Below are 22,339 nucleotides of genomic sequence, written 5' to 3' on the forward strand. Positions count from 1 at the left end.
CGTATACAGATGCATTGACAAAGAAAAACCCTTTTCCTCGAATCACTTATATGCAGCAGTTTATGGAAAATTGAATCTCTTGGTATTGCCTTTTGTCTCCGACACGATGTTATTCACAATGAAACAGAACAACCAATGCATCTTCCCAACATGTCTGCCCTCACAATTGACCGAGCCCAACCATTTACACAGCCCGCCATCCCTTTTCCTATGCCACAACCGAACGAGTCCAGCCATAATGGACGATTTTTTAATGCAGATCATGACTCTCTGGTTTGGCAATTACTACTTTAGTGGTCTAAAATGTTTTATATTAGTTTACAGAGGGATCAAAAAACAAGGGGCAGTACTCCAACAACTCCTTGTACCATGTGATTAGCTTCAGAGGAGTTCAACTAGTTTTTGTCTCTATTGTGTAGAACCTTAAAGTTCCTTTAAAAACCCATGTCTTCCTTTGGTTGTTCCCCCATAATAAGCTAATGACTAGGGACAATCTTAGGAAGAGACAGATAATCAAACCACTAGATTGTGTTTTTTTCATAGAAGATGAATCTGTCTCTCATATGTTTTTTGGTTGTGTGGTTGCCACGAATATTTGGTCGTTTATTGGGTATTACTTTGAACTCACTATTGGAAGTGATTTTGAATCTATATCTATATTTTGGACTAGAAATAATAAGAACATAGCTTTGAATACTATTAGTTCTGCTACAATTTGGTGCTTGTGAGAATATAGGAACTCTATGATTTTTTACAACGCCAAATGGATCTTTGTTACACATATTTGGAGACTGATCTTAAGAACCATCAGGTTCTGGGCGGTCCTATCTCCAAAACAAAGCAGAGTGAGGTTGATGGACTTTTGAGAAATCCCGACAAGTTTTATCTGGCAACCTCTGATAATCTTGGGTGGCTGAGTATGTCACCTCATATTACACTGGATCCTCACCCCTTGGTGACCCTTGGAGCAAGTTCAAGATCTCCGACGAGGCCGCCAACTTCATGTTGCCAATCAAGAAGAGAAGCGCTGGGAGCAAGTCCACCATAAACCAGTCCAGTGTCTACCCATGCCGTGTGTTGGTCTCCTCAGGCGGCATCTGCGCCACCCTTGAAGACCAAAATGTCGTATCGTGAGATCATTTATGACGTCACATGAAAGTTGCTTGTCTATCTTTAACTCTCACGCTGCCTTTTATGCTTGTAGATTTCATAACCGTCTTTTATAGATGTAGTCATTTTATCTCTTAAACTGTTCCTCTGTGTGAGTTGTTGTATAACATGTTGGGTTTCATTTGAGTAATGAAGAGAGCCCTCCCTATGATTATAAAAAGATATGGACGAAAAATGTGTGGAGGACGTTTTGGCTCCTGGGTGCATTTGCTCTTGTATGAACAGTATTTTTTTAAAATAATTTAAAAATTATAGTTTTTTTTAAATGTTCGTATTAGTGTCGCAAGCATAATTGATAATTTCTATGCGAAACGGACCAGCGTTTTCATCGGTGAAACAACAAAATAGGGTGTAACATCTGATGTTTATTTTTTTGCGCAGGTCAAAATGCTTACCATTTTTATCTAAAAATTTGCAGGTAACATTTGAATGTGACCATGAACACATCATATTTTAGTTGAGATTTGTTGACATTTCGGAAAATTATTTTTCGCACGTGGGAGCCGATTTTTTTTTTTTGGAGGGAAAGCCTTCTGGCAATTTATTAATCTTCAAGTAAGTTTACATCATTTGCCAAAGCATCTAAAATGAAACTAGGCGGATCCACAAACCACGAAGTGGTAAGAGGTCCCTCCGCTTGACTAGCTAGCAAATGAGCTACCTTATTACTTTCCCTAAGACAATGAACAAAAGAAATACTGGAGAAATTCCTTGCTAAAAAACTACACTCCTCATAGATAGCAGCTGCAGCACCAATCGAATTGCCATCCTCCTGCATAGTCTGAATTACTTTCAGGCAGTCTGAATTAAAAATGATGTCATTGCATCCTGAGTTGCTTGCTAGGATCAATCCGTCCCGGATAGAGCGAGCTTCAGCTGTAGGTGCATCAGCTACGTAACTGATAGCACAAGCACTCGCCGATAAGAATCTGCCTTGATCATCGCATCAACAGAGAACGCCGCATCGACATTCAGCTTTGCAAATCCAACTCCAGGTTGTTTTCAGCCGTGTCTTCGAATCTTAGCTGCTGGTTTTGCTGCTCTCGCATAATGCTGAGTCTTGCGAATCGATAGGTCCGGGGGGCTAGCGGCCGTGGAGCACTCCCGAACGGACCTGGCCATCTGGGCCAGCACGGCCCGACCCACGCTTAACCACCGTGGCTGGCACGAAACAGCCCACGACGGCATGTGACGTGCCGGTCACGCGTGCTACTGGGCCGGCTCTCCTCACATGGCAGTTCCCCGAACCCCCCCGGCCGAATCCTAAACCCTAGAAGCTCCACAGCGCCTCCGCCCCGCCGCTCCTTCGCCGTCGCCGTCGCCTGCGCCCCGCCTCGCGCTCGCCCTCGCCTGCGCGCCGCCGCGCACTCGCCCTCGCCCTCGCCTGCGCTCCGCCGCTCACCTGCGGGTGCCCCCAAACTCCGTGGAAGATGGCGCTGGCAATCTCGATGGAAGCCATAGATGCGCGCGCGCGGGAGCTGGGGATCGACCTCGACTCCGTCGACGTCGACTCCATCGCCCTCCCGCCCGGCGAGGACTTCGACATCCTCCGGTATCATCCATCATCTTCCCTTCCCAGCCCCGCCACCTCCTTTCCGCAAGCGGTCAAAGTAGGCAGGAGTCGCATATATTTGTTGATTTTGTTATTCATGTTGCCGTTCGATCACGATTTGCAGCGACGACGAGGATTTGCTTCAGGATGAAGACATTCCGGAGCTCGAGATGGGTTTTGCAAACATTATTGTGGTGGACAATCTGCCGGTCGTTCCCCCGGAGAAGTACGAGAAGCTGGAGAATGTTTTGCGCAAGATATACGGTCAGCTTGGTGTGATCAAGGAAGGTGGGCTTTGGATGCCCACGGACCCAGAGACCAAGAAGACCCAGGGCTACTGCTTCATTGAGTTTAATACTCCGCAGGTATGTTGCTTCTTGTAAGTTAGGTTTATTCATACATACATATCTGCATGATGGAATGAGGCAATGGCTTGATTCTGTTACCTTTGCAAGTCATGTGCATTCCTACAATGAGAAAGGTCATCCCTATTCCATTTGAACTCTCAATCCTGATTAACTTTTGTACGTGGATCGGAAGAAGATAATCAACTGAGTGGAAACATGCATGGAAACACCTTTGTTTTGTTAGAGTTTGTTCTATTGCTTAATTGTTGGGATTTTTCTGTAGCAAGACGATTGTTCGAAGCAAGACTTTGTGCTTTTAGTTTTACTGGATTATTGCTAGTATATGTGATAGTGTTCTATTGTTGTGACCAAATTTAATTAAATGCCTATCCGAAATTAACTCCACTTTTGCTTTCATAAATTGTTTTGCATTCTGTGACTGGAATTATCATGACCCTCTTGGTTGATTGAAAGAGGATTATTTGACAATGTGCCAGGAAGCTGAGTTTGCTATGGAAAAAACACGTGGCTACAAACTGGACAAATCTCACATATTTGCTGTTAATATGTTTGATGACTTCGAGAAGTACATGAAAGTTCCTGATGAGTGGGCGCCTGCTGAAATCAAGCCATACACTCCTGGAGTGCGTATTCTCTACCCCCCACCACCATACACAGACTTGTTTGTTTCTTTACATTACTAGAGGTTTTATGTAACTTGACTGTTATATGTGTGTGTGTTGCAGGAAAATCTTCTCAAGTGGCTAACTGATGATAAGGCCAGAGATCAGTTTGTGATCCGTGCTGGTACGTTCACGGAAGTGTACTGGAATGACGCTAGACGGGCAATGCCTGAGCTTGTGTACCAAAAGCAGGTGCTTCATTTTTTTATTTACCTTTTGCTTTTAGTTTTCTTGGAAAATGGAAACTAAAGGTCATGGCTATATCCTATAAGGAGAACTAATTTTCATGAATATCCTGTATCCTTCTTCTTTGACAGTACTGGACGGATAGCTATATTCAATGGTCCCCTCTTGGAACACACTTGGCGACCGTGCATAGGCAGGGCGCGCAGGTGTGGGGTGGTGATGATAAGTTTGTTCGTCTAATGCGCTTTCTTCATCCACAGGTACTGGTTTGTGCTAACAGTAAATATATGCAATACACAATGTCCTTTTAGCTGACAGCTACCTGTCACAGCTGAAACTCATCGATTTCTCTCCCGGTGAGAAATATTTGATCACTTACAGCAGCCATGAGCCCAGCAACCCCATAGACACACATGTAAGTGAATGTTACAAGACTTCTTTCTGTTCATATATTGTCTCCTATCTGACTTGCAAATGTTATACTTGTAGAGGGTTGTACTAAATATCTTTGATGTACGGACTGGAAAAGTAATGCGGGAGTTCAAGGGAAGTGCTGATGATTTCACTACTGGTGGAAATATGGGTGTGTCTGGTGTTTCATGGCCTATCTTCAGGTGAACCCACTACTTCTGTGCTTCGAAGTGAATGCACATCTTATGAGGTTGTCATGGTTTGATGCTTAGGATGTTTTTATTTATGTTTTTTTTTTTGAAGGTGGGGTGGTGGAAGAGATGATAAGTATTTTGCTAGGCTTGGAAAGAATGTTATATCTGTCTATGATACTGAGACGTTCGCTCTTATTGATAAGAAGTCCTTGAAGGTAGAAAATGTGGTTGACTTCAGTTGGTCTCCCACTGATCCTATCATATCACTCTTTGTGCCTGAATTGGGTGGTGGAAATCAGCCTGCCAGGGTAAGTACAAATTGCTACTGCTACCTCTTTTAAGATGTTTATCCAGTTAGCATCAAATGCTAAAATATGTGTTTTGTGTTGAAAGGTGAGTCTTGTGCAAATTCCGGGCAAAGAGGAGATTCGGCAGAAAAACCTTTTCAGTGTGAGCGACTGCAAAATGTACTGGCAAAACAATGGAGAGTATCTGGCTGTCCAGGTAGACAGGTACACAAAAACAAAGAAGAGCATTTACACTGGGTTCGAGCTGTTCAGAATCAAGGAACGAGACATCCCAATTGAGGTCTTTGAATTGGACAACAAGAATGACAAGATAATTGCCTTTGCATGGGAGCCTAAAGGTCACCGCTTTGCTGTTATTCATGGTGATGGGCCTAAGCCTGATATAAGTTTCTACACCATGAAAGCAGTCAACAATAATGTTAGTCGTGTGTCCAAGCTCACCACACTCAAGGGCAAGCAGGCCAATTCATTGTTCTGGTCTCCTGCTGGGCGTTTCATTGTTCTGGCAGGGCTGAGGGGTTTCAATGGCCAGCTGGAGTTCTTCAACGTTGATGATCTTGAGACCATGGCGACAGGAGAACATTTTATGGCGACTGACATCATGTGGGATCCTACTGGAAGGTGAGCCTATCACTTAATTGAAAATTTTCTTCTTGTCGCTATCTGGTGATATTTACAAAACAAATGTTAAAGCAATAATAAACATACACTGAATAGGTTACAGGAATTATCACACCCTGAACACTACGAACATAGATGCTCAGCTGAAATTTTTAATTGTCTTCACCTGTTAAAACAACACTCACCCTCAAATTGCATGGACTTAGTAGTTGAAATTAACAAATACTCCCTCCCTCCCAAAATTCTTGTCTTAGATTTTTTCTAAATACGGATGTATCTAGTTACGTTTTAGTGTTAGATACATACGTATCTAGATAAATCTAAGACAAGAATTTTGGGATTGAGGGAGTAGTAGTTTGGTTTACCACGGATGAACTAAGATGGTTTTGGAACTTGCTTGTTCAGATATCTCGCAACTGCAGTTACCTCGGTTCATGAGATGGAAAATGGTTTCCAAATCTGGTCCTTCAATGGCAAGCAAATTTACAAGGTTTTAAAGGATCAATTCTATCAGGTATAGCTTCCATTCCATCCATCCCTCGTTTGTTGTTTGAGTCTATGCATTGCTGTATCTATCCTTCTGTAGTAATGTTTTTGCCCTTTGCATGATGATGGTACAGTTCCAATGGCGCCCAAGGCCACCGTCGCTACTTACTCCGGAGAAGGAGGAGGACATCACAAAGAACCTCAAGCGGTACAGCAAGAAGTACGAACAAGAGGATCAGGACGTGCACCACCTTTTGGACGAGGAGGAGCGCAAGAGACGGATGCGGCTTCAAGAGGTGTGGGAAGCATGGGTCGCCAAGTGGAAGCAGCTGCACGAGGAGGAGCGAGCATTCAGGATGCAGCTTAGGGGCGGGGAGGACAGCGACAAGGAAGAAGAGGCGGAATACAAGGAGATTGAGGCGGAGGAGCTGGTTGATGTCACAGAAGAAACCGTTGCCTTTGACCTGGACCAGGAGTGAAAGGCTGCTCAGTGTTAGTGTCCTGCCTGTCGTGTGAATTGCTGTCGTTTTGCATGATAGGTTCTTTAGATCAAGCACATAGTTTGTTGATCTTTCTAGTAATGCACTTTTAATAAATTCATCGATCATGTTTATGGAGATCGATTTTTGTGTTTGGAATGCTGGTCATCATAATCTCTTTTTGCAAATGTGGTTACATTTTCGTGGGCTAGCTGTACTGGAATCACTTCTCTATTATCGTCGGATTTTGCACATCAGACCGACAGGAAGAGATGAAAATAATCTACTCCCTTTGTTACTAAATGTATGACGTTATGGGAGTTCAAATTGACCAAAATGAGCAACCAAGCACCCCAATGTTTGAATCATAACACAATGTTGAAATGCTAATTTAATCCTTGAACCAATTAAATACAACAGCATTTTTAGATACAATATCTAGAGACAATGTATTATTGTGGTTGTCTAACTAAAGAAAATAATGTATTGCGCTTGTCTTTAAAAATCTTCCACTACTCCCAACGGACTCGGTCCCTAAGTTTTAGTTTTTGATGATTTGGCTAGTGAAATATGTGTTGTACTTCAAATTTTAATTTGACAAACTAAAATACCATGCCCGTTAAAGATTAAATGCATTGAAAACATTCTGAAGGCATCTTAAATGTGGATCACCAAACATCACCAACTGTCCGCGGACAGCCGGCGTGGGCGGAGGCCCGCCAACCATGAGCATCAAATTTCCAACCCATTTGAAACGAACCAAACAAAGACAGCTAAACAGATGAAATTTAATGAAGTTTGAAATATTTACAGCCAAACGGATGAAGTTTAACAAGTTAAACTGAAACTAAAAGCTAACTAAACTAGGCCAGGTATTTGCAAAAAGAAACTAGTCCGGTTACCGGAGAGTGACTTCCTAGGCATGGCCACCAACATATCCATCGTCATCCGCGCCAGTTGTTGTTATCGCTGTTGCGCCAGTGGCAAAAGGCCTACTAGGCGTTGAAGTATCCTTGCCCGGCCACCGCCGCACGCTCGTGGTGTAGATGCTCTGTCACATCCTCCACTCCTTTTGTGTCGCTTGTCTTCGGCGACTCGGATGAAGAGATGTGGTCGGACTCCGCTGGACCCACCTTTGAGGAGCTGGTCATTGAGCCGATGTCAATGGCGGGCGTCCAACTACTCGGTGGTTTTGGACCGGTCGATGGCCTAAGCCTTCGCGAGCACCATGCAAGCGCCGCCTGGTTCTTTTTTTTTCTGAGAATTTTTTCATTCATATCACGAATCAGTACAAAGAAGTTGACTCTTACAAGCACACTGAAACGAAAACACAAAGGACCATGAACACCTAGAGTAACCTAAGACAACCATACCACAAGAAGATCTCCGGAACCCTGTGTCATCATCCCCGAATCTTGAGAGAAGACCCATGCAGCAGAAGGATTCTTGACGACGCCCCATGCGCGCCTTTGCCACGGCTTTGGACTTGGACGAGGAGGCGCTCCTGGAGGTTCTAGACGGAGGTTCTAGAGCCGGACGGCTGAAGAGGGTTTTTGGGATGGGCCTGAGGTGTCGACGTGTGACGTGGTAGATGTTCGGGCCCTGTCGGATCTCTCCTCAATTCCGGGTTAGGCTGTGGGTGTTTTGGATGCGTGGACCAGTCGGATCGAATTTGGTGCCGTGTGTTGGAGGCCTAACGGTCAGAATATTTGCGGTCGATTTGATGATCACCATTGAAGATGCCTAGCTCTTAATTACTTGCAATTAGACGGTCTAAATATTTGCTGACGTTTTGGTGAGAAGATGCCCAACACTTGATTACTTTTGATTAGTCTAACCAGTTGACACGACAGGGTTCCACTCAAAGGCCAACAAACAACCCACAACCCGATTACGAGAGGCGACGCAGCATCCCACGAGACAAACCTGGCCGCCGCAAGAAGGGAGCCACGCATCGCCGTGGAACGCCACTCGCCGCAGGGGAAGACCCCCACCCACCAAGACGAAGACAGGGGAAAAGTTGGAAAGCAACCAGCAGCCCTGTTCCTCCCTCCCTCCCTCCCTCCCGTTGCTCATAAAACCCTAACGCAGTGGCGCGCACCAGCCGCCCATGCCCTTTCAGTTGCATCTCCTCCCGTCCCGCATTGGCCTCTTCTCGTCGATCTCCGCCATGTCCAGCTCGCGGCGCGCCTCCAGGCTCACCCGCGCATCCCGCCCGGAGCTCAGCCCAGCTGAAAGTTCGCCTCTTTCCCCCCCTTTTGAATTCAGTTCCGTGCTTGTGTATTTCCTTGCCCCATTTGCTGCTAGTATTATGGAAATACTTGTACATTTAGTTGGTTATTTCTTGAAATGCTAGTACTAAAGTTGGAAGCAACCCCACCCGCCCAAAACAATTTTTTCTTATTACTAAAAGCTTAGTGGCCGGAATTGTTCATCTCACTTGACAAATTGTGTGAAATCAGCGAGTGTGCTCTCTTGAAGATCTGGTGATATCCCCGTGGGTCATACACTTTTAGTAATCATGTGCTTGTTTGTTGAATGTAAGGTTCCCTAAAAAAGAATGCAGGGAAGACATTGCGTAGATGAGTTATTTCTGTATTTTTCATGTTGCCTCAACCTTTTAATTTCAAGACATAAGTACGATCCAAAATATGCTAGAAAGATGCCATATACACTTTTAATTCGTGTGAAATATGTTTGCAAAGTCGCAAAGTTTCAGTCCTTTCTCCCCTGGCGCGGCTTTTTCTTGAAATGCTACAAAAGATGGAGGCAACCCCACCCGGATACCATTTTATTTTCTTATCACTAAAAGCTGGTGATGTTCTTATGCATCATAGTCTTTTAGTTATCATGTGCTTATTTGTCGAATGTAAGGAAAACAATTTTTCAGATGAGTTGTCTCACTTATTTATGTATGTTCATCTTGCCTCAAGGCTGAAGCTTTAATTGCAACGCATAAACACTATCCAAAATTGATTATTTTCTTCTTTCGTAAATGCAAGAAGTTTGCTTGTCATTTATATCTTCTTAATTGACAAGAAGAAAAGCTCAAGTATGATCACTAACATTTTTTCAGCCTAACTACACATCAATTCACTTCAACCACGACTCACTACTTCCGAAGTTTGTTTCCGAAGTTTGTTTAGTATCATTATTCGTTTTCTATCAAGTATGAATTGATGCATTTTCCAGGTGCAAGGGAAGTGAAGCGTGAACCCGGTGTTTCTTTTGACTACTCCAAGTCTGAAATGAATTCCGTCAAGAGGAAAAGGCTGAACCGTGTGCTTGAAGTAAAGGAGGAGCTTCCTAAGAAGCAGGTATCTGCTGACTAACTATAATAACGTTTTTCTTCATATTAAAAAGGAAGCGTTGTGCATCTTTCAATTTCTTTCTGGACTTCTCAAATCCTTGGTTTAAATTACTGTCCGCTTGAGTGTTCAATTATTCTGAGATTGTAATTGCACAACTGCAGTTTAAACCTTTCAGTGCATTTGTGCATTCGTGTTGCCAGTTTAGCAGCGCTTCCTTTTCTACTATTGGTTTTTGGTCCAATTCATGTCCCACTAAGAAAATATTTCGACATATGCAGGTTGGTATTGTTCCTGACATCGAAGATTTTCGATATGTGAAGACCGGGGCAAAAATGTCAGTAACTGCAAAGAGGGTACCAGCATCATCAAATAAGAACAGTTCACCAGGTAATTTTCGATGTTTCCTCTAAATGGTTTGATCGATAATCATAGTTCGTCAATCAATTGCTCTACATGTACCATGTGCTTATATTTTGCATTGCTTAAGGACTATTACGAATGCTAAAAGTCTATCATAGTTCGTCAATAAATTGCTCTACATGTACCAGCGCTTATATTTTGGCATTGCTTAAGGACCATTATGAATGTTAAGAGTCAGTTGTTGCATGTTTGTGTTTGTTTCTTCAAGCATGGCTTGTACATTATTCTGTGCAGTAACCCTCCGTAAGGAAAACATTTTCTAGATGAGTTATCTCAGTTATTTCTGTATGTTCATGTTGCCTGAACCTTTTAATTTCAAGACATAAGTATGATCCAAAATATTTTATTTTTTCCTTTCATAAATAAGATCACTAAAATTTTGTTACGCATCGATTCACTTCAGCTACGACTCGATACTTTCCATTCAGTCATATCTATGACTGTTAAAATCCGCATTCTTGTTTATAGTGTGTTTACTATTACTCGTTTTGTCTAAAGCATGACTGGTGCCTTTTCAGGTGTAAAGGAAGTGAAGTGTGAACCCAGTGTTTCTTTTGACTACTCCAAGTCTGAAATGAATTCCGTGGAGAGGAAAAGGCTGAACCGTGTGCTTGAAGTAAATGACGAGCATCCTAAGCAGGTATATGCTGACTAACTATAATAATGTTTCTCTTCATATTAAAAATGAAGCGTTGCGCATCACTAATTCTTCTTCCTGGACTTGGTTTAAATTACTGTGCGCTTGCGTGTTCGGTTATGCTGAGATGTAATTGTACAGCTGCACTTTAACCCTTTCAGTGCATTCGTGCTCTCAGTTTAGCAGTGCTCCCTTTTCTACTATTGGTTTTTCGGTCCAATTCAGGTCCCACTGAAGAAAATATTTACACATATGCAGGTTGGTGCTGTTCCTGACATTGATGATTTTCGATATGTAAAGACCGAGGCAAAAACAGCAGTATCTACAAAGAGGGTACCAGCATCATCAAATAAGAACAGTTCACCAGGTAAGTTTCGATGTTTCATCTAAATGGTTTGATCCATAATCATAGTTCGTCAATCAATTGCTCCACATGTACCATGTGCTTATATTTTGCATTGCTTAAGGACTATTATGAATGTTAAGAGTCAATTGTTGCATGTTTGTGTTTGTTTCTTCAAGCGTGGCTTGTTATCATTATTCTGTGCAGTAACCCCCCTTTTGGGTTTCTTGCATATGGTTAATCTTGTTGTAAATCTGCATGTGTCATTTTACTGTAGGTGTAAATTTTGCCCTTATGTCCTATGAAAAGCTTACCCTTTCACGTCTTCAGTCAGGTTGGAGAAAAAGATCAGAGTTTCATCTGTTGTGAAAGTGGAAGGTAATTAGACATCAAAAGATTTCCAGGAAAGATAAATTATGTCATATTAGTCCAAATTATATTGATGTTATTCTTTTTTTGAGATGATGCCGCTGTTATTCTTACTATAGATGATCTCTGTTCTTGCAACCTGATTTTTTTTTTGAGGAAGACAGTAGATTTCCCTACTGCGTGTATTTATATTTTAAGTTTCGAAGGATGTACAGGAAAACACAAAATGAAATAAAACTAACACAAAGTAGAGCCCCTTACTAGAACACACCAAGTCAGATGAACGCCTCAACCCAAGGTTGCAGCCCTGAGTATGCTTTCCTTTTAGCTGTGTGAACAAGCAATCTCATTTCCTCCTTAAATCTATTCCTGCATCTGTATAGATTTGGCTGAAGACCTTTAGAAATAAATTCATTTCTAGTGTTCCAGATGGCCCATGTTACCAAAATGACGGTCTTTATGAAAATAGACAGACGCAGCTTCTGCTTCAAACATAACCTGATATCAAGTCAAACCTATTCAATCAGTATCCACAATATTTCCTCAATTTTTGAATTAATGAATGCATCATTTTGTCCATGTAGTGCTTAAATTCTTTCGTGGGATCAATTTAACCATACATGTTGCTCCTACATTCTGGCCTTTTGATTCCTGCAGACATATTTATCGGGATGCCTAATTTTTCGCGGAGTTTTCAAATTCTTTCTACCTCTTGAATACATTTGGTCCACTTTTCCTGACTTCACACCATTACATACGTACCACTTGAATAGTTAAATGTTGCACCATGCGAAGCAATTGTGTCAAAACCAGATATTTTGACTACTCTATTAAGAGTTTTTGCTCCTACATGTAACTGTGTTGATCCTCATGTCCGTTTGCTGATCAAGAAGCTAACATAGTAATGTATGTAGTTGCAGCTCCAGAAAATTGGGAAGCAGTTCTTGAAGGTATTAAAAACATTAGGTTATCTGGCCAGGCCCCCGTAGATACAAAGGGCTGTGAAAAGGCTGGTTCTCTTCTTCCACCCAAGGTATTCGTCGGAGAGTTGTTCAGACTCAAAAGTGTAGTTTACAAAGTCCATTTACTATGAACAGTACATGAGGATGTGATCCTCTTTGGCTTAATATGTCATACATAGGGAGTGTGGGTTTTATGTAATTTGCAAATTCCCCTAATTTTCTTGTGCTATGTTACCATTTGAAAAAGTATTTCTGTTTGCTAGCTAGGCAGAAAATGCAGTCTGTAGATGGGTTCATGGCTAATGGATTGCAGATTGGCCATGGATTTGGGCCTATTGATCCATTAATTTTCGATTGATCTCATATCACTGCATATTTGTTGTAAACAAAGTTTTGCACATTGATCTGCTACTTTTTTTAGGTGGATCTGATATTTGTTTTCCACTGGCTCCAGTTGCATTGAATGATGCTATGCAACACTATTGATCCCCATTAGTTAACAAACCATAAGCTACATTTCCTCCTGTGCAGGAAAGAAGGTTTGCAGTTCTTATATCAACAATGATGTCAAGCCAGACAAAAGATGAAGTTACTCATGGTATGCCTTAGGATTTTTTTTTTTGGAATAGGTTATTACTATATGTATCTTCCAATTTTGTAGTGGAAATGAAAGTAACTGAATCAGTGGTTCACTTAGAGCCGATTGTTGAAGATGCTCGAGAGTTCAAATCACTTAGTTCAGTTTCCACGGCCGTGAAATTATGACCTCAACATATGCATCTGAGACTTAATTCTCATGCAATTACTGCTCGGAGTATAGTACATTGTGGAACTTGACTCAACTTATCATTTCATGCCTATTAATGATGGCCTGTGAATGCTGAAGCTGGCACTAATCCATGTTCTGCTGAAAATTGTTCAAATGTGACGGCGTTCTTACATAGATGTTCAACAGCAAGTCCAAAGCATTGCTGGAATACACACTAGTCTGTTCCTTATCCTCTCCCCATCTCTCCAGAAACATGTAATTTCACCCTGTTTTGACAATTATTAGAAACATGAGTTTGTAAGCAATTAGCAGAAAACAATAATCATATTGTTTGTCTGGTTTGCTCATCCCAACCGGTTTGCTCATCCCTTGTTGGTATAAAATACTTGCATGGATCTAACCATTATGGTCCATTAATAAATGTGCTATACTGTTGGATGAAGAGGGGCCCTGTGGAAGATTTGAGCATGCTTACACCTGTGAGCTCTTTTATTATTATATACAAATTTGTTTTTTTACGGAATATGAGTTTGAATTTAGTAGGAATCTTTTATATGGTGTTAATATAGATTAGTTGGCGGTTCAAATTTCCGAACTTGAGGTGGATTTTCAAGTTGTTTGTCCACTGAATTGATTTTTTAACCATTGAACAGTAGGGGAGCCCCCTACGGTATATTTTCTATTAAAGAACCAAAATAAGTTACAATATTTACATGACTACATATTCCAGTGAATTGAGTTAATCTTGTCATGAAAAAGTCTGACTCTACTTAATTATTTTCCCTAGCTGTAACATTACTTAGTAGCGTTTCTCTTTCAAAGGAATGCTGATTGTATTTTGGACTGAATTGTTATCAGCTGCTGTGGAGCGTCTCGGTGAGAACGGTTTACTTGACCCTGATGCTATCGTCAGAACAGATGAGGCCACACTGGCAAATCTTATCAAACCTGTAAGTTGCCAGGGCCTTTTGCTTAATTAGGATCAAAAGTAGGCACCTTCCTGATTTAGTTTAAACGGTAACTGTTACTCCCTCCGTCCCAAAATATAAGAACGTTTTTTACACTAACATAGTACCAAAAACGTTCTTATATTTTGGGACAGAGGGAGTACTTTATTAGTATCTGAAGCTATGAACATGAAAATATAATTTGATCATCTACTTTTGTTGTCACATCATTGGCATAATGGCAATAGATAACAGGCTAGACCCGTATAACCCTGCTTTAGACTTTGTTACTATCACGTGCGGTTAATTGCAATTGTTGCTAAATTAGCTAGTCGGAGGCAAGCGCTATAACGGTTTTGTTAGCTTCTACTGTCATCTTCGCACCGCTTACGTTAAGCTATTGAGGTCAACTATTTATACAGTACTGTGCATAATTTAATCAGGTTGGATTCTATCAGAGGAAGGCCCAATTCATAAAAGAAGCTTCCAGAATTTGCCTTGAGCGATTTGGAGGAGATATTCCAGATACTTTGACTGATCTGCTTGCTTTGAAAGGAGTTGGTCCTAAAATGGCTCATCTGGTAATTTATCTACTAATCATATAATCCATAGTTGGAATTTAAACTTAAGTTTCTTCACAGCTATTTTTCACTAAACAGGTGATGAGCATTGCATGGAAGAATACTCAAGGAATCTGTGTGGACACTCATGTGCATCGCATTTCTAACCGTCTTGGATGGGTCTTCCGAGAAGGAACAAAGCAGGTTGTTTGTTAAGTTCGCATTGTCTACTCTTTCTGCTTGGAAACAAGTTATATTTACCATTGAATTTTTTTTGGCACAGAAAACTACTACACCAGAACAGACAAGGATGTCTCTTGAGAAGTGGCTGCCCAAGGATGAGTGGGAGCCGATAAACCCACTACTGGTAATGCTCCACTGAATTGGTTCAACTTTGATTACAGGGAATGTTTTATTTCCTATTTCCCAAGTAACCACAAGCTCTTATTTTTTTGGTGGGGATCGAGCAGAACACATTTGGATTATACCTTCGTAATTCCCAGAAATGAAATGCTTGTCTTACGTTGGAACTGAAAATCTCATGTAGGTTGGATTTGGTCAGACAATCTGTACGCCGCTGAGGCCCAAATGCGGCAGCTGTGGCATAAACACCATTTGCCCATCAGCTTTTAAGGAAGCGTCAAGTCCCAATCCGAAGCAAAAGAAGCGAGGTCTAGGTCCAACCTAGTCGGCGGGGTGCCCTCTGAACCTTCTTAACATGCGTTAGCTACTGATGTGGTGGTATGGAAGGTATATAGTACAGGTACTTTCCTGGGTTCTTTTGGCTGGCCTATATTGTTTGGATAGCCTCCTTTGGCAGTGCCATTGGAGAACTATAGTAGTATCATCCTTTTGTATAGAAGTAATATATTATCGACCCTGTCAAGTTGCAATATGATTTTCCATGATCGAAGGAAAATCGTCCAAGTTTAATCCTTGTCTTGTATTGCTTGCCAAATGGCTAGTGTTTGCCGAGCATCAGTAATCAGGAGATCTCTCTTTCATTCATTGCTTACCAAAATGCTAAACATGGCTGGCATCTGAAACTTAACTGCTGTGCAACTGCTTAATCCCCTGTAGTACAAAATATATAAAAACAAAAAACAAACTGCTTGATTAAACTGTACTAGCTAGGCAGGAAACGCCAGCGGCTGGTCCTCCGGCGAGTCGCTGTGCCGGCTGAGGACGGCGACGTTACCCATCGGGTCGGCGTCGATGATCACATAGTCTCCCTCCTTGACATCCTCGGCGAGCATCTTGTCCGCGAGCTTGTCCTCAAGCAGCCTCATGATGGCCCTCCTCAGCGGCCGGGCGCCGTAGCTGGGGTCGTAGCCTTCCTCCACAACCAGATCCTTGAAGTTCTCTGTCACCATCAGCTCGATCCCCTTGGCCTTCATCCGGCCGGTCACCTCCGCCAGCATGATGATGGCGATCTCCTTGACCTCCATCTTGGTGAGCTGCCGGAACACGATCATCTCGTCGAGCCGGTTCAGGAACTCTGGCCGGAAGTACTGCTTCATCTCCTCGTCCACCAGGCTCTTGATCCTGCCGTAGCTGCTGCGGGCCTCGCCGTCGTCGTGGTCGAAGCCCAGCTGCTTCCCGCCCTTCTCGATCACGCTGCTGCCGACGTTGGAGGTCATGATGATGAGCGTGTTCTTGAAGTCCACCGTCCGCCCCCTGCTGTCCGTCAGCCGGCCGTCCTCCATGATCTGCAGCATCAGGTTGAACACGTCCGGGTGCGCCTTCTCGATCTCGTCCAGGAGGACCACGGTGTAGGGCCGCCGCCGGACGGCCTCCGTCAGCTGCCCGCCCTCCGTGTACCCGACGTAGCCGGGAGGGGAGCCGATGAGCTTGGCCACCGTGTGCCGCTCCATGAACTCGCTCATGTCCAGCCGGACCATGGCCTCTTCCGAGCCGTAGTAGCTGGTTGCCAGCGCCTTGGCCAGCTCCGACTTGCCCACGCCCGTCGGGCCGGCGAATATGAAGCTGGCCACCGGCCGGTTGGGGTTCCTGAGCCCGACGCGCGCGCGGCGGATGGCGCGGCCTATGGCCCGCACGGCCTCGTCCTGGCCGATGACGCGCCCGTGCAGGGTCTCCTCCATCTTGAGGAGCCGGCTGGACTCGTCAACGGAGACCTTCTCCACGGGGACGCTGGTCCATGACGCAACAATGCGCTGGATGTCCGCCTCCGTCACCATTGGGCCGGCCGACGCTCCCGACTCCATCTCCGCCTTGCTCACCTCCTTGCTCTTGTCCACCAGCGACATGATCTGGGTCTTGAGCTCCAGCTCTTCTCTGCGAAGCTCTCCGGCCTACAATCATTCAGAGAATTAACGTTCTCCTATAAGATGTGCATTTCAGGTCGACTCTTGTTGAATCATGGACGAGAAGATTACCGTCTCGAATTCCTGGGAGCGGATGGCGTCGTTCTTCTGTCTGGTGATTTCCTTGAGCTTCTTGTCGAGATCTTTAGCTTCGTCAGGTAGCTGTCATTACAGCTCAAAATTCAGATACAGATCTTGTAAATGCAACAGTTTGGAAAAATGTTTAGGTGCATCGTCATTCCAGAACATCTGTACTACCTTGGCATGGCGTAGCCTGACAAGAGATCCTGCCTCATCAACCAGGTCGATTGCTTTGTCTGGGAGGAAACGATCACTGCAAACAAAATAGTCTGTCAGAAAACTTCATTGTATGCTGGGAACTACTCCTATCCAACACTGAAGTTTGCAAGCGAATCTGACCAACTACTCCCTCCGTTCCTAAATATAAGACCTTTTAGAGATTTCAGCTCAGTATGTGATAGTACAAGCGCTCTTGGAATTCACAAACCTGATGTATTGGTATGAGAGCTGGGCAGCGGCAATCAGCGCTTCGTCGCTATATCGGAGTTTGTGGTGGATCTCGTATCGCTCCCGGAGCCCCTTGAGGATTCCTATGGTTTCATCAACTGTGGGCTCCGGAACTTTCACGGGTTGGAAGCGCCTCTCCAGCGCAGGGTCTTTCTCAATGTGCTTCCTGTATTCGTCGATTGTAGTGGCTCCAAGACACTGATAAAATTTCCAAATTTGTATTAAATTGTCGAGACTTCAGATGAGTAAAGTGGACACATTGTTGAGATAAGTATCGGTTTGTACCTGAAGTTCGCCTCTCGCCAACGCTGGCTTCAGAATGTTAGCAGCGTCAATAGCACCTTCTGCTGCTCCTGCTCCCACCAGAGTGTGGACTTCATCAAGGAAAAGTATTATGTCTCCATTCTGCTTGATCTCTTCCATCAGTTTCTTCAACCTTTCTTCGAACTCTCCACGGTATTTGGTCCCGGCAACAAGAAGTCCCATATCAAGGGTGATAACCTACCATGACAGGTTACAAGAAGAAGATCCATTATTCATCTCACCTAGTGATGTCAAACAAAATCCAGGACGGCTCAAACAAAAGAAAACATGGCCAATGGTGATCATGCCTCATATCGACTTCGCTTTGTGTACCAGACATATATAGAGCTACTCCCTCATGCCTCATATCGGCTTCGCTTTGTGTAAAAGGAGATACACAGAGCCAATATCATAGCATATTTAGCACAAGAGATGTGATGAACACAAACCGTTTTCCCTTCAACTGTTTCAGGCACATCCCCGGTGGCAATGCGCTGCGCAAGGCCTTCCGCGATAGCCGTCTTTCCAACACCGGGTTCTCCAATTAGGCAGGGATTGTTCTTTGTTCGTCTCCCCAAAATCTGCAGCACGCGCTCGATCTGCTTGTTCCTTCCGACGACGGGGTCTAGCTTCCCCTACAGAAAATATCAGGATTCACAAGTTATTTACTCTATTTCCTTGCATTCTGAACTACTGCTATTATTATGACACGATGGGCCTAGTTCAGTACCTCCTGTGCTAATTTTGTCAGATTAGTCCCATACTCCTCCAGTGTTGGCATCTTGGCTCCACTGCTTCCGCCCCCAACGCTGGCACCGACAGTTTGATCTTCAGACATGTCGGTAATCATTTTGATAACCTAAAAGAAGCAACACATAACTCATACTCCCTCCGTTCCAAAATAGATAACCCAACTTTGTACTAACCTTAGTACAAAGTTGGGTCATCTATTTTGGAACGGAGGGAGTAGCTGTGAGGCTGCCAACTGAGAATGGAAGTAAAAAAAGACTGACCGTTTGGTCAGCAGTTCTCAGTGTAAAGCTACCTCGTTGCGTATGTCACCGAGATCAGCCTGAAAGTTCTTGAGTACAATGGCTGCCGCACCATCATCCTCACGGATCAACCCAAGAAGCAAGTGCTCCGTTCCAATGTAGTTATGCCCTGGACAGTTTTAAGGCGATTTAGTGCTAAAAATGAATAACCGACTGTCTAAATTCTTTAAGAAAGTATAATGTGCAGTAGCAACAATAGCAACAAAGAACAATGATAATGAGAGAACTAAATAAGTACTCCTAATTCTTAATAATGCGCGAATGATATTCTATCACGAGAGAATACAGTTAACCATGCTGTACTTTGCATCTATGGAATGTTTGGCCATGATTCATATTCTCGATGTCGATCAGAATTGGGCCGTCGCTGAAATCACCGACATTGTTATTTTGGTTCAGTTTGGCTGAATGACAAAAGTTCTCCCTTGACTTTGACTGAAATATAACCAAAGTTGGATGAAATTGGAGTTATATTTAAATTCTGCTGAAATTCACGTTCACTGAAATATTTTGATGGTGATGCAAATTTGACGGAATACAAATATTCTTATGCCTATTGAAATGTGGGCAATTTTGGTGAAATTATATTGAAAATGAGAAACATATGTGTGGACAAAACAGTCGCTAAAAAATACTTTGCGCTGATGTGCATCAGCATTAAAGCAAAGAACTATACAAAAAGATAACCTAGCTGGTGCAAGAACATATTCTTTGGATGAACTTGCAATGGGGCATACCTAGCTGGCGTGGTAAGAAAACTAAAAGAAAGTCAGAATGTTTAATATTTCGTGAAGGACATTCGATGAGAGGGATTGCAGTTAACCATAATGTACATTCTATCTAATGATTGTCTTGACCACTGTTCATATTCTCGATTTCAATCAGAATTGGACCATCGCTGAAATCACCGACATTGTACTTCGGTTTCCAGTTCGGCCGAATGACAAAAAATTCCCCTTGAATTTGACCGAATACAATCAAAGTTGGATGAAATTTTGAGCTCTGTTTAAATTCTGCTAAAATTCACGTTCACTGAAATATTTTGACGGCGATGCAATTTTCGACCCAAATACAAATACTCTTACGTCTACTGAATATCTGCAATTTTGGTGAAATTTTACTGCAAATGAGAACCATATGTGTGGACAAAACAAATCAGACCCTAACAAAATTGTTTGTGCTGATAAATAAATCAAGAGAAGAACTTCACTAATAACAAAAAGATAACCTAACGCAAGAACATCTTATTTGGATGAACTTGCAATGGGGCATAAACATACCTAGCTGGCGCGATTCTTCGGTCGAGGACTCGATCACCTTCTTGGCCGACGCGGTGAAGGGGATCTTGATGGGGATGAGGCCAGGGCCCCTCCCGAGGACCTTCTCCACCTCGGCGCGGGCGTCCTTGAGGTTCAGCCCGGCGGACCTGAGCACCTTGGCGGCGATGCCGGTGCCCTCTCCGACGAGGCCCAGGAGGATCTGCTCGCTGCCGACCGTGTGGTGCCCGAGGCGCCGCGACTCCTCCTGCGCCAGCATGATCACCCTGATGGCCTTCCCGGTGAAGCTCTCGAACATGGCCCTGGCGACGAGGCGACGTCGGCCCCTCGATGACGACCCGCGGGACGACGACGACGATGGCCCGAATCCGCCGCCGACGGAGAACACGGACGCGGGCGTGAGCGTGACCGGAGGGGTGTGAAAATCTCGCCGGTGGCCGGCGAGCGCTGACATCTTGACGGGGCGCCAGCGTGCCGGCCTGGGAAGCGCCGGGACGACGGAGGGAGGCCTCGTGGCGCTCCGAGACCTCCAGCCGGCCGTGCCGCCTCCAAGCCCGGCGGGCGATCCCAGTCCCAGAGCGGGTGGCCTCAGCAAGGTGCTCTCCATGGCGGCGGCGGATTCCTAGACAGACAGGTAGCTTCCGGCGACCTGCCGAAGAAGAAGACCAAGGTTAACAAACGGAAAATCGACGATCGATCATCGGCATTGTTGCGCAGTCAAGAACAGGATTTGGAATCTTGGTAAGAAAATTAATTAACGGCGTGATCCGCGGGATCGATCTTCATCAAGGACAGGAAGAAGAACGTAAGGGAGCCATGCATGCATGGAATCATGGATTGATGGGATTAGAAATCGATCCGCTCACGTACCAGAGGGCGCCGATCCTGGAGCAATGGCCGGGGGGATCGATCGGGGCTGGGCTGATTAGCAACAGAGAAGTACAGAAAGAGATCACGTCCACCAGCGCCACAATCAGAATCAGGTACCCAGTTGGCTACGAGAGGAAGAGTTCCGCCGAGGGTGGCGCGCTTCCGTGGAAGGAAGGGGACCCGCGGCCAGAGGCTTTGAGACGGACACCACTGCACCGTGGACATCAGTTTTTTTTTTTATCGGGTATTATTATGCTATTCGGCGAACGTTCGCTAGGGGGCAATGACAAATGCAAACGTTTTTTATGACAAGTCCTTCGGAGCACACAAATAGGAATTCCTAAAAACCGACACGATAATGTATGCTGGTTAAGCCGGTCCTTTATCGTGAGTACCATGAGGTTCACCAGTGACGCGAGGCCTTTCCGATGGCCGGTAGGCGATGTATAGGTGATTGAGGCCCATCAGAGGAGAAAATCCTCGTCATCGGGCGGCGCCGGCGGTGGTCCGGTACCACCCAAGCATGCCATGCCAAAGCCAAACCTACCTGAGAGGAGGCACCAATGAGGAGGTGTTGCATGGTCTCCGACGCTTGGTCGCAGAGGGCGCAATAATCATTTTGCGGCAGACGGTGTCGTGCCAATATCGCCAAGGTCCAGCATCAAAGAAAGAAGTGTATATAACCCCCAGAAGTATCACGTTTTGGCCACATAACCCCCTGACCTCTAAAACCGGGATCTTCATCCTCTCAACTTTCCAAAACCAGACAAATCACCCCCTAAGGCTCTCGTGGTGGTTTTGAGGATGGTTTTGCCTACGTGTTACACTGGCCAAGTTCACTTATATTGTCATCGCGTAGCATCCATCGCACGTCCATCTCCAAGAGAGGCGGTCGAGAGTAGTGGATAGTTTCATGCGGTAGAGGGGGCACCAAAGCCATACGTATTTCTCAAGCACAGCTGAACCGAGGGCTTCATGAACATCACCTAACCAGGCATGGCCAGCGAGCCCCTCAACAACCGAAGACGAAGTTTTTGTTGATAGTGAGGTGTCATTCTCACCTCTGCGGAGCTTCAGCAAGGCCGAATGGGCCGTGACCTACCCAACCCATGAAGTTTTACACATTATACGTCTACTCCCGGGCCTTAAAACATCAGCCCATGAGCTATTTTGCATGTTGGCCCACCCTCCTTTGGGCTATAAACTACCTCGCAAACTTGAATCTTTGCG

The 22,339-nt window shown here is 44.3% G+C and overlaps 3 protein-coding genes across 9 annotated transcripts; 2 read left to right on the plus strand and 1 right to left on the minus strand.

Annotated features, from left to right (window-relative positions):
• Nucleotides 1–2,494: 2,494 nt before the first annotated feature.
• Nucleotides 2,495–6,639, plus strand: LOC119286612 (eukaryotic translation initiation factor 3 subunit B-like). Its single transcript, XM_037566010.1, has 11 exons — nucleotides 2,495–2,722; nucleotides 2,847–3,087; nucleotides 3,567–3,713; nucleotides 3,816–3,944; nucleotides 4,070–4,198; nucleotides 4,270–4,353; nucleotides 4,428–4,552; nucleotides 4,653–4,851; nucleotides 4,937–5,472; nucleotides 5,878–5,986; nucleotides 6,093–6,639. Exons 1-11 carry the CDS (start codon nucleotides 2,601–2,603, stop codon nucleotides 6,435–6,437), a joined length of 2,166 nt encoding a protein of 721 aa, XP_037421907.1. The 5' UTR covers nucleotides 2,495–2,600; the 3' UTR covers nucleotides 6,438–6,639.
• Nucleotides 6,640–8,378: 1,739 nt separating this feature from the next.
• On the plus strand, nucleotides 8,379–17,621 carry LOC119286614 (endonuclease III homolog 1, chloroplastic-like). 7 transcript variants are annotated; one of them, XR_005140580.1, is made up of 15 exons: nucleotides 8,381–8,674; nucleotides 9,630–9,754; nucleotides 10,027–10,135; nucleotides 10,687–10,808; nucleotides 11,064–11,172; nucleotides 11,479–11,526; nucleotides 12,432–12,550; nucleotides 13,011–13,077; nucleotides 14,107–14,198; nucleotides 14,639–14,776; nucleotides 14,855–14,959; nucleotides 15,039–15,122; nucleotides 15,303–15,518; nucleotides 17,117–17,237; nucleotides 17,383–17,621. XR_005140580.1 is itself a non-coding variant. In XM_037566013.1 (13 exons), the coding sequence occupies exons 1-13, from the start codon at nucleotides 8,548–8,550 to the stop codon at nucleotides 15,441–15,443; spliced, it is 1,386 nt and encodes a 461-aa protein (XP_037421910.1). In that variant the 5' UTR covers nucleotides 8,381–8,547; the 3' UTR covers nucleotides 15,444–15,763. The 7 variants fall into 7 exon arrangements, 4 of the variants coding, with proteins under 4 accessions (XP_037421912.1, XP_037421913.1, XP_037421910.1 ...); XR_005140579.1 differs by having other exon boundaries at nucleotides 17,117–17,194; nucleotides 17,307–17,621; XR_005140581.1 differs by having other exon boundaries at nucleotides 17,324–17,420.
• LOC119286613 (ATP-dependent Clp protease ATP-binding subunit ClpA homolog CD4B, chloroplastic-like) lies at nucleotides 15,886–20,693 on the minus strand. The gene is made up of 9 exons (XM_037566011.1): nucleotides 20,243–20,693; nucleotides 18,956–19,071; nucleotides 18,641–18,769; nucleotides 18,360–18,545; nucleotides 17,893–18,108; nucleotides 17,588–17,805; nucleotides 17,338–17,413; nucleotides 17,152–17,241; nucleotides 15,886–17,067 (listed from the first exon to the last, which is right to left on the minus strand). Exons 1-9 carry the CDS (start codon nucleotides 20,691–20,693, stop codon nucleotides 15,886–15,888), a joined length of 2,664 nt encoding a protein of 887 aa, XP_037421908.1.
• Nucleotides 20,694–22,339: the final 1,646 nt, after the last annotated feature.

Source organism: Triticum dicoccoides, chromosome 4A (assembly GCF_002162155.2).
Source record: "Triticum dicoccoides isolate Atlit2015 ecotype Zavitan chromosome 4A, WEW_v2.0, whole genome shotgun sequence".
Taxonomy (NCBI): domain Eukaryota; kingdom Viridiplantae; phylum Streptophyta; class Magnoliopsida; order Poales; family Poaceae; genus Triticum; species Triticum dicoccoides.

Coding starts and splice junctions, on each gene's coding strand:
- LOC119286612 (XM_037566010.1), top strand. CDS start 2,601: ATGGCGCTGGCAATCTCGATGGAAGCCATAGATGCGCGCGCGCGGGAG. Junction 2,723..2,846: donor GAGGACTTCGACATCCTCCG/GTATCATCCATC, acceptor CACGATTTGCAG/CGACGACGAGGATTTGCTTC. Junction 4,553..4,652: donor GTTTCATGGCCTATCTTCAG/GTGAACCCACTA, acceptor TTTTTTTTGAAG/GTGGGGTGGTGGAAGAGATG.
- LOC119286614 (XM_037566013.1), top strand. CDS start 8,548: ATGCCCTTTCAGTTGCATCTCCTCCCGTCCCGCATTGGCCTCTTCTCG. Junction 10,136..10,686: donor AAATAAGAACAGTTCACCAG/GTAATTTTCGAT, acceptor GTGCCTTTTCAG/GTGTAAAGGAAGTGAAGTGT. Junction 15,123..15,302: donor AGCCGATAAACCCACTACTG/GTAATGCTCCAC, acceptor AATCTCATGTAG/GTTGGATTTGGTCAGACAAT.
- LOC119286613 (XM_037566011.1), bottom strand. CDS start 20,693: ATGTCAGCGCTCGCCGGCCACCGGCGAGATTTTCACACCCCTCCGGTC. Junction 18,770..18,955: donor TCGGTGACATACGCAACGAG/GTAGCTTTACAC, acceptor TGCTTCTTTTAG/GTTATCAAAATGATTACCGA. Junction 17,414..17,587: donor CTCTCATACCAATACATCAG/GTTTGTGAATTC, acceptor TTTTGTTTGCAG/TGATCGTTTCCTCCCAGACA.